Source organism: Sesamum indicum, linkage group LG3, assembly GCF_026168435.1.
Source record: "Sesamum indicum cultivar Baizhima isolate 11 linkage group LG3, ASM2616843v1, whole genome shotgun sequence".
Lineage (NCBI taxonomy): Eukaryota > Viridiplantae > Streptophyta > Magnoliopsida > Lamiales > Pedaliaceae > Sesamum > Sesamum indicum.
Genome location: NC_142659.1, coordinates 24,537,144 through 24,551,416, shown reverse-complemented (window position 1 = coordinate 24,551,416; position 14,273 = coordinate 24,537,144). Strand labels below are relative to the sequence as shown.

General features: G+C 35.4%; 1 protein-coding gene across 1 annotated transcript; it reads left to right on the top strand.

Annotated features, from left to right (window-relative positions):
* The first annotated feature begins 120 nt into the window (after positions 1-120).
* LOC105158678 (Protein prenylyltransferase superfamily protein) lies at positions 121-14,273 on the top strand. Its single transcript, XM_088878471.1, has 10 exons — positions 121-681; positions 2,107-2,260; positions 3,631-3,953; positions 5,085-5,166; positions 5,247-5,550; positions 6,983-7,041; positions 8,729-8,818; positions 10,734-10,825; positions 10,970-12,385; positions 13,933-14,273. Exons 1-9 carry the CDS (start codon positions 266-268, stop codon positions 12,222-12,224), a joined length of 2,775 nt encoding a protein of 924 aa, XP_088734597.1. The 5' UTR covers positions 121-265; the 3' UTR covers positions 12,225-12,385; positions 13,933-14,273.

Below are 14,273 nucleotides of genomic sequence, written 5' to 3'. Positions count from 1 at the left end.
CTTGGGCCACTGCAGAGCAGGAAGCGGGTCCATAGCCATGTATAGCCGTGCTGGACTGGTTATGAGCAAGGTGAAATGATTATTCTTTGGATGGCGAAGTTTTTTTTTAGCGAACTTGTTTGCACCCTAAAAGGACCAGACCTTGGGTAACCCGACCCGACCCATTTCCCACGTAACAATTCGGCTGATACCAAACGTTAAGGTTAAACCCTTGTCTTCGGCCTTAGCAAAAACCCCTCTCTGTTACCGCTGCCCTCTCGCGAAAATGGCAGCAAACGATGCCGTCCTCGTCCGTTCTCTGGAGCTACGCCTCCTTCGATGCTCTCTGCCGTCTGACTATCCTTTGAAGCCGTCGTCGCTTGACCAATCCTCCCCGTCCGTCCCTCCTGTGTTTCCCCACCTCCACCACCTCATAAACGATGTTCTGGTTCTTATCGAATCAGGTCAATTTCTCCAAGCCCTCGCCTCCTCTCCGGCTTCTCGGGCCCTGTTTTCAAATCTGAAATTCGAACCCTCCGACTCAGCCCACCGCTTCTACTCTGAGACACTTCCCCAATGCGTTAGCTCGTTTCTGGATATTAATGGCACTACAGACTCCGTAGAGTTGGGTTATAAAGGATTGCTTGTCATGGCTGTTGGGGTTGCGGCTTTGTTTGCCTTTACTCAGTGCAACATTACTGGGTCAGTCACTCGTTTCTCGTTCACTCGCAGCTTTCTTCATGTGCCCTCGTAGGATTTTTGTTTGTTCTAATCACTATATGTGTTCTTGACTTTAAGTCTTTAATTGATGCACTTGCATATAGAAAAGTAGATTTTTTGAGTTCAAAGTGAGAGTACAACACGATATAAATTGTTTTACATCTTCTGCCTATCTTATCTATTTTTACCAGTCCAAGCGAGGGAAGGGAGTGGAAATGGTCCAAGTTTATAATAGAGTCCAGGGTAATACTGTTGAAGTGCAACTCAGAAGATGCCTAGTATTCTCTTGGATATTTTAAAAGATCACTAGCAGGGCTATTGAAAATTCTGGCTGTTTTTAAGGAGAATACATAATTTTCTAATTATTTTTCTACTTGATTTATGTTTTTGATCTTCATATCCTGTATTATTTGTCCTTACGATTTTTGTGCGACCAAACTAGCAAATTACTGGTCACGGAAAATTAAAACATCTATATATAATGATATTTCTTTTTTCAAATCATTGGATTAACTGACCCCACTAACAATGCAGTGGTTCCTGCCAGATTATTGTGAAATATTAACCTTGCTCCTCTGGTAATAGTTCCATGCTTCCTGACATTCTTTTTGATAGTTGCTGTGACAATGTACTCTCTGTTCTATTCTTTTATAAATCAAAACAAATACGCATTACTGATAAAAAAGGGGAAAGAAAACTAATAGGTAGTAAGGATAAGCCATATTCAATTTGCCGAATAGAAGCTTTCACTAGAAACGTTAATTGGCTGAGTGCAAGCTTTTCTATTTTACCTTCTTTTCTGCTACATGTTTTTTCCAACTACCAATCTTCCAGCTAGTTTTACCTATGTGATATTGCGTATGGTAGTGTATGTGCCTATCCTATCAATTGGCCTTTATGAGTTGAGTTTGCAATGTGCAAGCTCAACTATGATTGAGCTTGATGGCCATAGTTTCAAACTCAATTCAGAATTTTTCTTCGTATCTACATTTTCTGACAAGCATCGGGCTTTATTTGAAGTTAGCTCACTCCATAATATTTCTTGAACATTGAAACTATATAATCTAAAGCTTATAATCTAATATAACATAAAACGTCAGCAGCTTTTTGAATTCAAAGGAAGCATAAAAGTGTATAATAATGCTTATAAGATCTATATAGTCTTCTGAAATAGAATGGCAGGAGACATAACATATAAGTTCTTCCCCAAAATCTCTTCTGCATGGATCTTTTGCGTTGATATAATTTCTAAGGTTATTGAGATAATTGTAATGATAAATTACAAAATGGTTTAGATGTAATGCTAGATAACTGTGTAAGAAGGTTGAAATTGTTGATAAAATATAAATATAATTTTATAATCACGGCTTATTTGGGGCGTTCCTATTGTCCGCACACATGTAACAGGCCACTGGATAACCTTCCTCTGATGCCACTTGTGGAATATTCTGTCCTCAAGGATGAAGCTGGAGGTGGCGATTGGAAAGAGTGGGAAGCATGGGCACTTAAGGAACTAATGTCTATTGGTTCTGACTTGTGTGCGAAATTCTGTAATTTGCAGGTACTTGCAGCTTTTATTCTTTAAGTTCTTTTACTTGTTTCCTTTTTTCAGAGTATATTAACATTGTTCACTGCTTCTTTGATAGAATGCGCTATTGTTCAGTTCTGTCTTTAATGTAATTGGAGTATTTATTATCGAATTTGAGGAAATTATACATGCTCATGAGTTGAATGGTCCTTTTTCGTTTTCTTCTCACTTTTATTTGTGAGTTGAACATAAGGCTATAGGCATTTGATTTTCAGTTTTATCTTTTTCCAATTCGTTCATTTGTAGGCTTTGAGTTTGGTTCAGTATCCAGTGCTGTGTATACAACATATGCTAGATGTCACGCACAATTATCTTATTTAGTGCCAACATACTAAATATTGATTGTTATATTGTTTTTATTTTTCTTTTCTTTGCTTACACACTATGCTGTTTATGCTTTTATTGAATTTTCCTTTTTGTCCCATGGAGGCATACTTTAGTTCCTTATCCTGCTTTGTGAAAACTATATTTCAATTTCCAATAGTTAGTGTTATATGAATATATCTGTTCATCTCCATGTATATTATTTTTTAGAATTTAGAACTTTTTTCTCCCAAATGGCAAGATCTTCTGCGCATATTATTTCAGAAAATCCAATTATTTCCTATCTTAATTTGTCTCATAATAATTAATAGAAGAAATAAGGCATCTGATTGGTATTGAACCTTGTCAGTCTGAATTTTGTAAAAGCGGTGTCATCTAGGAATGCTAGTTGATATTCAAACTGTATATCCTTGCAAATACATGGACCAAGCATAGGCTTTTATAAGCTCTATCCTGGCCTAGAGCAACCCGTTCGTTATATTTTGCTGCTGCTGTGCTGACGGTGAATTTATCAACATTATTGTTTCTTTTTCTGCAAAAGTCGATATATACTTGTTTTTTTCAATATATTATTATATTCAATTGAATATTTTATATTCAAGAAACAATCTATCTTCTACTTGACTGTTGAATGGCATATGTCTAAATTGCTGATTTGCATGCTTTTGAGCTTTTACTTAATATAAGAAAGATGATATTGAGAATATAAGTTGAATGTACATTGTTGTCAATTTAAAATTTGCAAATAATTTCAATCTCTTATGAACAGTTGAACCTGTTGGTAATTTTCTTGATAATGCTGGCTCAAACTTTACCAACCACCATTTTTTGGTGGGTTGGGTTTCTTCAGATTGATGAGGATGCTATATGTTTAAAGATATTATACATAATATGTAGAAATATTATCTGCATCAGTAAGCAATCTATTTGCTTGAAAGTTCTATCGCCACTCTTGTTTTCCACATTAACTTGTTTTTGTTTTTTCTTTTTGGAATTTTGCTTTCTTTCTTTTGCTGCAGTACTTAGTTTTTGCAAGGACTCTGCTTATGAGGACAAAAGATGTGCTATTTGAAGGAAATTCTTCTTCAATAGATGGAGTAAGAAGTATCTCGTGGTGGTTGGCCAGAGCTTTATTCTTGCATCAGAAACTGTTGGATGAACGGTCATCTTTTCTTTTTGATCTGTTACAAGTTAATACACATGAAAGTTTGTCTTTTCTGGGCACCTTGGAGAAGATAAAAGATTATTGGTGTGCCATTGAAGATTATTCAACTATTTTGTCGATGCTACATTTAGAAGTGGGGATACTGGACCTTTATTATGGGCGTGTAGATACTTCCAAGTGAGTCATGATATTTATTATGTATTTAGTATTTCTTAATTCATGTATCCATTTCCATCATTTGAGATGCTATAAATTGTAGTTAAATGAAGAAGATGATGGTGAATGTCTCATCTGACATTTGAATGAGGGAATTTCCTAATATAGATCAGCATGGAAAGCAGTGATGATCTGTAACCTATGACTTTAGCTAAAACATCTGTACCCTTGTTTGACTCTTCAATGGAACTCAAGCAAACTCTAATACAATAATAAGAATTTCTTACGTATAAAGATACAAAAGTAAAAAAGCTGATTCTTTCTGAATGGTGTTCCTTTCTGCATTCTGAGGTGAGGACCTACAATTTTCTTTCAAGAACCACCAGCAGAGATTATGGGTGTGACTGTGTTTTGTGTGCTAAATAGCTAAGTATATTTGCCACATGGCTTAAGTTTTCAGAATTGCTATGTGTCACAGGTATACAAAGATCTCCTTGTTATGCTATATACCTGGAATCGACAAGTTTTTCTTTTTTTTATTAGAATAATTTTGCAATTTGCAATTAATATACTTTAAAAATTTTCTTTTCAGAGTGGTACAGATATCATATAATTTTTTGTTGGACAGATTTCCTTCTAAAAGATGAATTTATCCAAGTATATAAGCCTCATTGTAGACATATTTGTATCGAGGAACTTGTGTAATATGATATTCTAGAACTCCAGTAGAGTTGAAGCATGTGAAATTGGTGCAAATAAATAGTGATATGGTGGAGAAACAGTGAAACCGTTAAAGGAGCTTGTGTATCACTTTGTATTTCTATAATCAAAAGTATTAGCTTCTCTGACAGCATCATATTTTGTTGAATGGAACTCGCCCCCCCCCCCCCCCCCTCCCTATAAGTTCTTGCACCCTTGCCTTTTTTGATGCCCCTTCACACATCTTAATTTCTCTTGTATATACTGAAATTCACAAACCTGTGGTAAGTGTCTTTCAACTGCTATCTCTGCTGTTCTCTTACCTAGTGATGCATTTTACGACGTAATTTATTTGCTTTTAGGTTTTTCATCTGACGAATGGTTGTGAAACATCACATATTTTACATGACTCGCATACTCACTTTCTTCAATGGTGAAAATGTTGTGTTTCAGGCAGCATTTTGAATCAGCGGCTGAGATTTCCAACTACAATTTTTTTGTAAGTGGGGCTCTTGGTTTTCGGACACTCCATCAGGTATATAATTTACTTGCATTACTGGAAAGTGGTCGGGAATCCTTGTCTCTCTGTGCATCCACTGATAATATTAATTATAGGTGGAACCAAAAGCTCAGCTCCGTCTTGTTGCTGGAGCAAATGATGGAGATACCTCTGCACCAGTAAGCCACAAGTCAAGCATTACTGATAATTATCCACTTCAGCAACCTTCTGAAGTGTATGAAGCATCTGATATATTGATGATCCCTAGATTCGTAGAAGATGAGGGACAGTCTGAAGGTGTTGAGCTGGGTGCTCAAAATAATGCTATTGCAGCCTCCCAATTGAATGCAGTCCACCAAGCAGTGATTCTGGCTCAATGTCTTTCTATCGAGAAAACTGCTCGTAATGATGAATTGCAGAGTATGCACCTGTTCTTTAAAGCTGTTTGAGATCCCAATTTATTCTGAAGTATTTGAAATTTTTTGTCCTAAGACACCAGGTCTAAGGTTCTTGATTAGCTGGATAATTCAACCTTCATTTTGCAGCGAGATTTATATAAAGGAAGAAAGTTTTTCATATCAGAGGATGTTAAGTATGCATGTATCAATTGGCATGTAAAAAAAAGTTCTTAAAACATAACAAACTCATGTTGAACCAGTTATTACACTGTACTTCAACCCTGGATGTCAATATCTTCTTAGTGAGCTCATGTCATCATAGTTGAAACTCTCCTCTAAGTTAGGTATTCATATTCCAGTGATGAAGCTCCAGTTGATCTCTAGGAGGTAGGTCAGAATGAATTGGGGTTTAAGAAGGGATTGAATATCTTTGCCTGGACTTTCGTTGTAGTTGTTGAAGACATTTCTTTGAGATATCCTTTCCAATATCCCATTTTATTTGTCAATGTATTAGTTTTAAAAATTGTCAAATAAAAGGATGCCGGGATTCCTTTTATGTCACTTATATGTGTCCCTGGATGTTTATGTCATACTTGTTTCTATATCCCCTTTAAACTACTTAGATGCTTAAGTTCAGGCAAGGTTCCTTAGTTCACTTTTGAAAATCTCTGGATAGTGACCCCGCTCATTTATGGATAGTTCATATCAGAAAGATATGGTTGAGATTGGTTGCTGATATGGCACGCTAGCTTTCTTTGGCGTGTATTTTTCACCTTTGTACATTAGGGCCTATTTTAGGTTCGTGGCAGTTATAAATCACTTAAAGAAGCAAAAAGGAGAGAAATAATACTCTAATGTTGTGGTTCCTTTATAGTATGACAGAGATGATGGATGTGAAAAAGACAAAGCTTTGAGTCATGATAGCTATCAGAGCTGGCCGTCTTTGAACTACTAAAATGATTAAGGTCGATTCTCTGTGCTTGTGATTTTATTTTTGATCAATCAATATCAATAATAGATCATTACTAATATGAGGTAGGAGGGATGTGAGGACCCATAATTTTTTTTGTTATAGTTGCAATCAGATCTATGCTGATACTGAAATTGGAGTAGAACCAATATTGTTACGATCTTTTAGTTACAAGTTGCAGAAACTCGTGATCAGAAATAACAAGAATGTTCGTGGTAGAAAATTAGAAATGAGCTCAAGAGAACCTAAATAGAGATGATAGCACCTGATGACTTAAATACCAGAAGGCTATCTTGAAGTATGTTAATAAGGTTTAACATCTGGGATAAAGAAACTAGCAAGCTAACCCATAAGTTAAATAGAATGATATGATGCTACTGTTGAATTGTTTGTCACACTTTTGAGCATGTTTGATTCATTACAACATTTATTTTTACCTGGAATCCTCACTCATACTATTTCTTTTTTTCGTTTTTCTTTTCAGAGTGGGAAATGGCTCCATATATAGAGGCTATTGATTCTCAGGATGCATCACCATTCATTGTAAGCAACAATACATCTTTATGATACTACGTAAGGCTCGTTACGATAAAGATGATCGCTTTACCAATGTGAAATTGTTTCTCTTTCATTGATGTTTGATATGTCTCCACATCTGAAAGTCATATAAACGTAGGGTTTATGAATTTAATCTGTATGGTGAGTTTCAAAAGTCCGCATCATTAAAGAGACTGAATATCAATTTTTTGGTTATCACCTTCCGAATTCATGAACTTGACATGATTCCTATGTTGAGCTTTTATGTTAGTGTACTCCATGTCCTAATGGATATGTGTCGCTGACACGCTATTCACACTTAATCCTCCTGGGTCAATGTCTGAATTGTCATGAACTAAGCAGAAAATTGGTCATGCCTGTGATATACGGAGAAACTCAGTGTGATTCTTTTGCATCCAATTACAGATTAATTTTTTATGTCAAATATGAACTTTATAAAGAAAAAAATAGATTCCAAGGAGGGATGGAAGTCTGCGCAGAAACTACACTAATTCCATAAAAACTGCTTGCAAATTCCTTTTGAGGTCTGCCACAATTAGACCCCTTAACAAACTTAGAATCTCGTACCAAAAAGAGGCAAAGAGTATGATCTTTTACCAAATCTAGCTAGCAGTCAAGTAGTGGTTCCTGAAGCTACAGGCATTCTTTTCGACCTGAACTGCACCAAGCTAAATGGAAAATAATTGCTTCTGCAAAATATCATAGTCTGTTTGCAGTTTGCTTCCTCAGAGACTTCTTAGATCTTTATCAGAGGTGAAACTTCTTTGTGTTTGCTCAAACTTTTTAATCAAGGTGAATTGAAGATTTATCGTTCTTGTTTATTAACTCACATTTGTTTTCTGGTTCTTGTTTGGTTTTTGAAGATATGAGGCAATACAATATAGTTAGAGAAAAATAAAATTTACCATTAATATTGTCCTTTAGGTTCTTTCTTACTATTCATCACCATTCATTAAGTTTTTGTTTTTCTTGTAGATTTAATTTGGTATATTGAATATTTATTGATGTGTAATCTTTGAACCATGCAACAAGTACGTCACAAGTTTTATGCATTATATATATGATTACGGACTACTAATCATTTAAACAGTATAGTTTTATTCTAATTCTTTACTAACATAAATACTTCTAACTATTTTTTACTTGGAAACAAATTTACTTTTAAACTGTATAAACCGCCCGAAACTGCCGAAAACTGCACCCTTGTTTTTGGTTTCATGAAGGGGATTTTCAATTTGTTATTTTGTGAAAACACATATGGCAATACGATTTGAGATTGTCTAATAAAACCAAAACCGCACCATGATCATCACCTCTAGCAAAAAGGCAGCCTTGGATTTTATCATTATATGGATTGTTGTTGTTTGTTATTTTTTAGTACAAGGTTATCTAATTAGAAAATTTCTGCTACTCATATTTCTTTGATGATCATTTATCTGGTTATTTTGCTTTCTATATGCATATTGTTTGCATTGTGCTTTAAAGCGCCTGTTGAAGAACAAAGGCATCATAATGTTTGCCTAGTTATCTAGTTTTCCTGTTTCTCTGTTTCTTTCCATCACTTAGATTCCTGGGACTAGTATTCTTTCGTTATTATCACCTGTGCTGAGCTTTCTATTATTAATTGGCTTTTCCTCTGCTTGATCACAATCTGACCATTTTATTTTTGTAGCTTCGATGTTTTTGCAATATATTACGTATCAGGTGGGAGTTGAGTCGTACAAAAACAAAGCAACGTGCATTATTGATGATGGATAAGCTGGTAAATTCCTTTTGTCATTGTTTGTTGTTGATGTTATAGTCTTGCTCTATGTTATTACAGGCCCTGGCTTCCTATGTGCATTTTCTTCTATAGCCAATATGCAGTACAGTATTTTCTGTTTTCAATTTAATTGGGTTTGTGCAATGGAGAGTCATTCTTTATGTTTCAAGATATGAGATTTCAGTCTCCTCTCATTTATGATGGTTGAACATTTGAAATATTTTTACTTCATCCTTTTATATTAGGAAATATCTATTTTCTTGGTCTCCCATTTTTGTTTCGTTAGAAGAGTATGATAAACGATCTTTGTACCTGTGAATCGTATTTGTTATGCTATTGATCATTAGGTGAAAATTTTCACTTTTCCTCTTCTGATTTCCCATAGTATGGTGTTACAGTTTTGTGGGATTCACTATTGATTTTTACTCTGGTTCCCTCTCTATTGAACTCAAGAGCTGGAAATGAAGATGGTATTGCTGGTAGTATCAAACAGTTTAAGTGTGTAGGAACTTAATTATAATTTGTTGAAAAGGGAAACTGGTACCAGAAACAAAATTTTCAGAACCAAGAGTGGTAAGGGAAGTATTCTCTCATTTATTTCGTTCCAAACTAATATTGATATATGTATATATATTCATTGTGGTAGTTCTTACATTACAATGTGCTTGATTTGATTATTCATGGGATATTGGAGAAAATCTTGAAAATGGACAACTGATAAAGCAGTCATGGAAAGCATAATGTTTGATCACATTAGGCAGTAATGTACTGTAGTTGATTCCACAAATATCCCATCAATTGAGGACCCCATTCATTTAAGCTTGGATGGCTCTTTTGACACTTTAAGATGATCCTATGAATTTTAATGGTTGAAATCTTACACCAATGAGTTAAATACTGACAAGGAAAGAAGCTTTGTTAAGTGTAACAATTTTAATTGAATTTTCATATGATACACATGCTTATTTGAAATAGCCTCATATTAGTAAACAGTCGTCCAATTTCTGTAGATTGTTTGAATTTAAAATGTCAAGAGCTCATTTATGATGGATGAAATTTTAGAGAGATGCTGAATAATTTGGCCAAATAGTCGATGTCGTATGCAAAGTTTCAAAATAATTTTGTAGTAGTCAACCATAAACCAACTTATTTTTTCTGTTGTGAGTGTTTTAAGAGATCGAAGTTCTCTTTCTTTTATGCATTTATTTCAGAAGCTGTAAACTTAATCTCTTCTACTAGCTAAGCTCACCAGCCTGATCTTAGCAATTTTGTTACAATCAAAATTTTCTCTTTCCTTCTTGTTGAACTTGTACCTATCGAGTTGATCTTACCATAATTGGGTTGTAGAGTATACAGTGTGGGACTCTGTGTTTTCTTTTATTTGTTTGCTCGGTGCTATATCAAAATTCTTCTTTCCCAAATTTGTTGCTCCTGTTTCCTCTTCGAAATCCCAAATTGGACTCCATTTCCTAAAATGAAACTTTATCCAAAATTTAACCTCACAAGGTGATGTGATATCACTAATTCTCAGCTACTGATTTTTTAGTGCGAATATTGTGAAAGGTATTTGAAACTTTTCCTTTTCAAGTCTTGTCTTCCTGTGTTGTGGCGGAAAAGTAACTTGTATATAAACATTGCTGGAGCCTGACTAATGGTGCTTGCTATATGGAAGTTTCAAGAGATGATATGACCATGTAATTTGCCTAATCAGTGGATTTGTCTATTGTAGTAGGGTAGTAGCTTTGCACCTTCCTTGCACAATTGGTGAAATTATTGTTAATATCTCTATTTTATATTGTCGTTGCCTGTAGCTAGCATGTAAATTTGTTGATATGTTTGTAAATATCTCCGGTTTGGAAGATCATTGCCTGCAATTAGCATGTGTGTTTACAAACTTTGCATAATCTTGCAACAGGTTGAAGCTGTGTACAATAATTCTCCTGGAGTTGCTCAAAGATTGTATTATTGCTTTGGAGTTAACATGCCTTCTATTCCTGCACTGCGTAGGTAGGCTATGTTGTTTATTGGTTCTGATACTTTCCGCTTAGTTGGAAGAAAAGGATAAGTCCATTTGGCTATACATTGCATTATGTGCATATTATTAGATACAGTTCATTTCCTTACATGACCGGCATCCAACTCTTTACCCAGGGAGTATGGTGATCTTTTAGTGAGTTGTGGCTTGGTTGGGGAAGCTATGAAAATTTATGAGGATCTTGAGCTATGGGATAATCTGATATATTGTTATCAGTTAGTGGATAAGAAAGCAGCGGCTGTTGAACTCATCAAGAAACGACTGTCTGAGAAGCCTTATGACTCAAGGTTATGGTGTTCCCTTGGTGATGTTACAAACGATGATGCTTCCTATGAGAAAGGCCTTGAAGTTTCAGGAAATAGGTCTGTCCGAGCACTTCGGTCTCTTGCTCGTTCGGCCTACAACCGAGGAGAGTATGAGAAGTCGAAACTCTTATGGGAATCAGCAATGGCTTTGAATTCCATGCATCCAGATGGCTGGTTTGCTCTTGGTGCTGCTGCCTTAAAATCTAGGGATGTTGATAAGGCACTGGATGCTTTCACACGAGCTGTTCAACTTGATCCTGAAAATGGAGAGGCTTGGAATAATATTGCTTGTTTGCATATGATTAAAAAGAGAAGCAAGGAGGCCTTCATTGCATTTAAGGAGGCGCTAAAACAGAAGCGAGACAGCTGGCAAATGTGGGAGAATTATAGCCATGTTGCTGCAGATATTGGGAACTTTACCCAGGCAATGGAAGCTGTACAAAAGGTGCTGGACATGACTAAAAAGAAGAGAATTGACTCCGAGTTGTTAGAAAGAATCATGCTTGAAATTGAGGGTCGAGTTTCAGTTGGTCTTTCTCAATCTCATGTCTCAAACGATAATATCAACCATGCCAACTCTTCTAATTTTGAGTCAAATGTAGCTGATGCCAATGGAGCAAAGAGTTTGGAGGTCGACTCTGCAAGTAGACGGGAAACGGAGCATCTGATTGAACTGCTTGGAAAAATCTTAAGACAGATTGTTCAAAGTGGTGGTAGTGCTGACACATGGGGACTTTATGCAAGGTGGCACAGGCTGAAAGGGGATCTTACAATGTGCTCAGAGGCCCTACTGAAGCAAGTTAGATCGTACCAAGGATCTGACTTATGGAAGGACCGAGACCGGTTTGTGAAGTTTGCACATGCTTCCTTGGAACTTTGTAGGGTTTATCAAGAACTTGCATTGCGTGGCTCCAGTCGTAGAGAACTATTTGCTGCTGAGATGCATTTGAAAAGTACAATTAAACAGGCTGTAAATTTTTCTAACATTGAAGAATATAGAGATCTTGTAGATTGTCTTGAAGATGTGCAAGCAGCACTGAGATCTAGCTCATTACCTGGTGCGTGAAGCTTCTGTCCGGTCTCTGACTGTCACTGAAAAGCAAAAATATGGAAGCTGAATCGATTTAAATAAGATTCTAGATTGCACATGGACAAGTACTCAGAAGCATGCATACAGAAAATTGATACAGAACCTGGAGCTTGTGACCAGGCTCAGGACCATCTCGGGTATGTAGCTAAAAGGTGTTTATGTTTTTGCAAGTTATCTTTACAATAAGGGTAAATTACATGCGCTCCCTTGACGTTTTGGTATAATTACAAATACCCCCTTGTTATATGAGAAATTACCAGTACCATTATGATGTTTGATTAAAGTATGTAATATTTGGATGGACGCTTGGAAAACGTCCACTTTGCCTTGGAGGTGGTATTTTTTTTTAAAAAAAATTGAAAATTTGTAAAAATAAAGCTGACGAGGTGAAATTCGTTCTTCCCCTTCTAATCCATAAAAAAATTAGAAACTTTTATAAAATAAGAAAAATTATTTCATAGTCCACAAGGGCATTTTAGCCAAACAGATCGACTAATAGAGACTAACGGAATAGATTAGTTGTTGGACGGCTCTTCAAATTTGGGGTATTGGTTACAAGGGGGTATTTGCAAGTATGCGAAACCTCATGGAGCTCCTTCTAATTTACCTTTAAAATAATTGAATTCAAAACCAAGTACTATATTATATGAATATGGTCTGCTTATGCATGCTATGAAAATGCCTAATTTAAAACATTATTAATATATTACACTTGGTCGATCCCCAAAAATCCTTGTCGAAAGCTGCAATGACCATATTTGTCAGCATTATCATTGTTACTAGATATACTTATTGCAGCACTGATGCTTACCCTTTTGGTAATGTTACTGTTGTGTATGAGTTCTTGCTGTTTTTCCTGTTATACATTTGGTTTTTAAGTTGGCTGTAGTAAAGCTGAAAACATTTCTGTTTTTCCATCATTAATAAAACTGCTGTATTTGAAGTTCAGAGTATAAATGGTAATATTATGACGGTTAGAGGATGTTTAGCTAAATTTATTTAAAATACCTTATAAACTCGTAAGCTCATGCATGTTATGAGATGTTACATCATATTTTAAAAATTACCTCTTGAAATGTTTGTGAAAAATAAGGTTGTGAAACTTGTAAGATGGCAATTTTGTAATTAGTATGACCAAAATTGGGGGAGTTAAAATTTTGACAAAACTTGGGACGTCTTACTTTTTCAAAAGGATCTTATAAACAATTAACATTTTATTTTTGAAGCTTAAAAACTCAATTCTCTAAAAAAGTGCACTAAACCTTTTAAATATATTGTATGAGTTTTCAAACATCTTGTAATACGTTACAAGCTCATTCAAACACCTTAGAAATAATTTCTGAGCATTATATTAGGATGAAAAAAGTACTTCTGCCCTGGTAATCTGAAATAGAAATTGTCATGATTGTTTCCTGGAGAAGTTTTATTTACTGGCAAGCGGAGTAATTGAGAAAAAAAAAATTTGAGTGAGTTGTTTCTCAACAATTCAAACATGATTCTTGTATCTCTGGTGCATCTTCCTCTGTTCTCATTGCCTTGCAAATAATTTTGATATGTGAAAGCCTGATCACCAGGAGTAGTTATTTTTCTGGAACTTGCTTGACATTTCATTTGTAATTGTTTTATATTGAACAATCATTTACTGCAATATCATTTTTTAATTTTATCTCACTGATCAATGCAGTCGAAAGACCTTCGCAATGTGAAGATGGTGAACTGCTTACGGACTTCGTTTGCAAACTGGTACTTATATGCTCTGAGCAATGATTGAAAAGAGTTCATGCCTGAATCATGAGATACATAAGCTATTCTAAAGATCAGCATTAGGATCTCTCAGGTTGCTGATATTCTGAATGTTTCTAGGACTGCTTTTGTCGCCTGTGTGTTTATTTCTAAAGGCCTAACAATTTATGTTGTATCGATTATATGTTTATTTCCAAAGTGTTGTTCATTTGGACGAAGCTGTATTATTTGTATATCCCAGAATGAGTTTTTCCTTGATTTAGGTACTTCTTTTCCTTTGAA

What these genes read in the sequence shown, in the direction of transcription:
- LOC105158678 (XM_088878471.1), top strand. Translation starts at nt 266, where the DNA reads ATGGCAGCAAACGATGCCGTCCTCGTCCGTTCTCTGGAGCTACGCCTC. An exon ending in AGGATGCATCACCATTCATT is followed by an intron (nt 7,042 to 8,728) that starts GTAAGCAACAAT and finishes TTATTTTTGTAG; the next exon opens with CTTCGATGTTTTTGCAATAT. An exon ending in TATTGATGATGGATAAGCTG is followed by an intron (nt 8,819 to 10,733) that starts GTAAATTCCTTT and finishes ATCTTGCAACAG; the next exon opens with GTTGAAGCTGTGTACAATAA.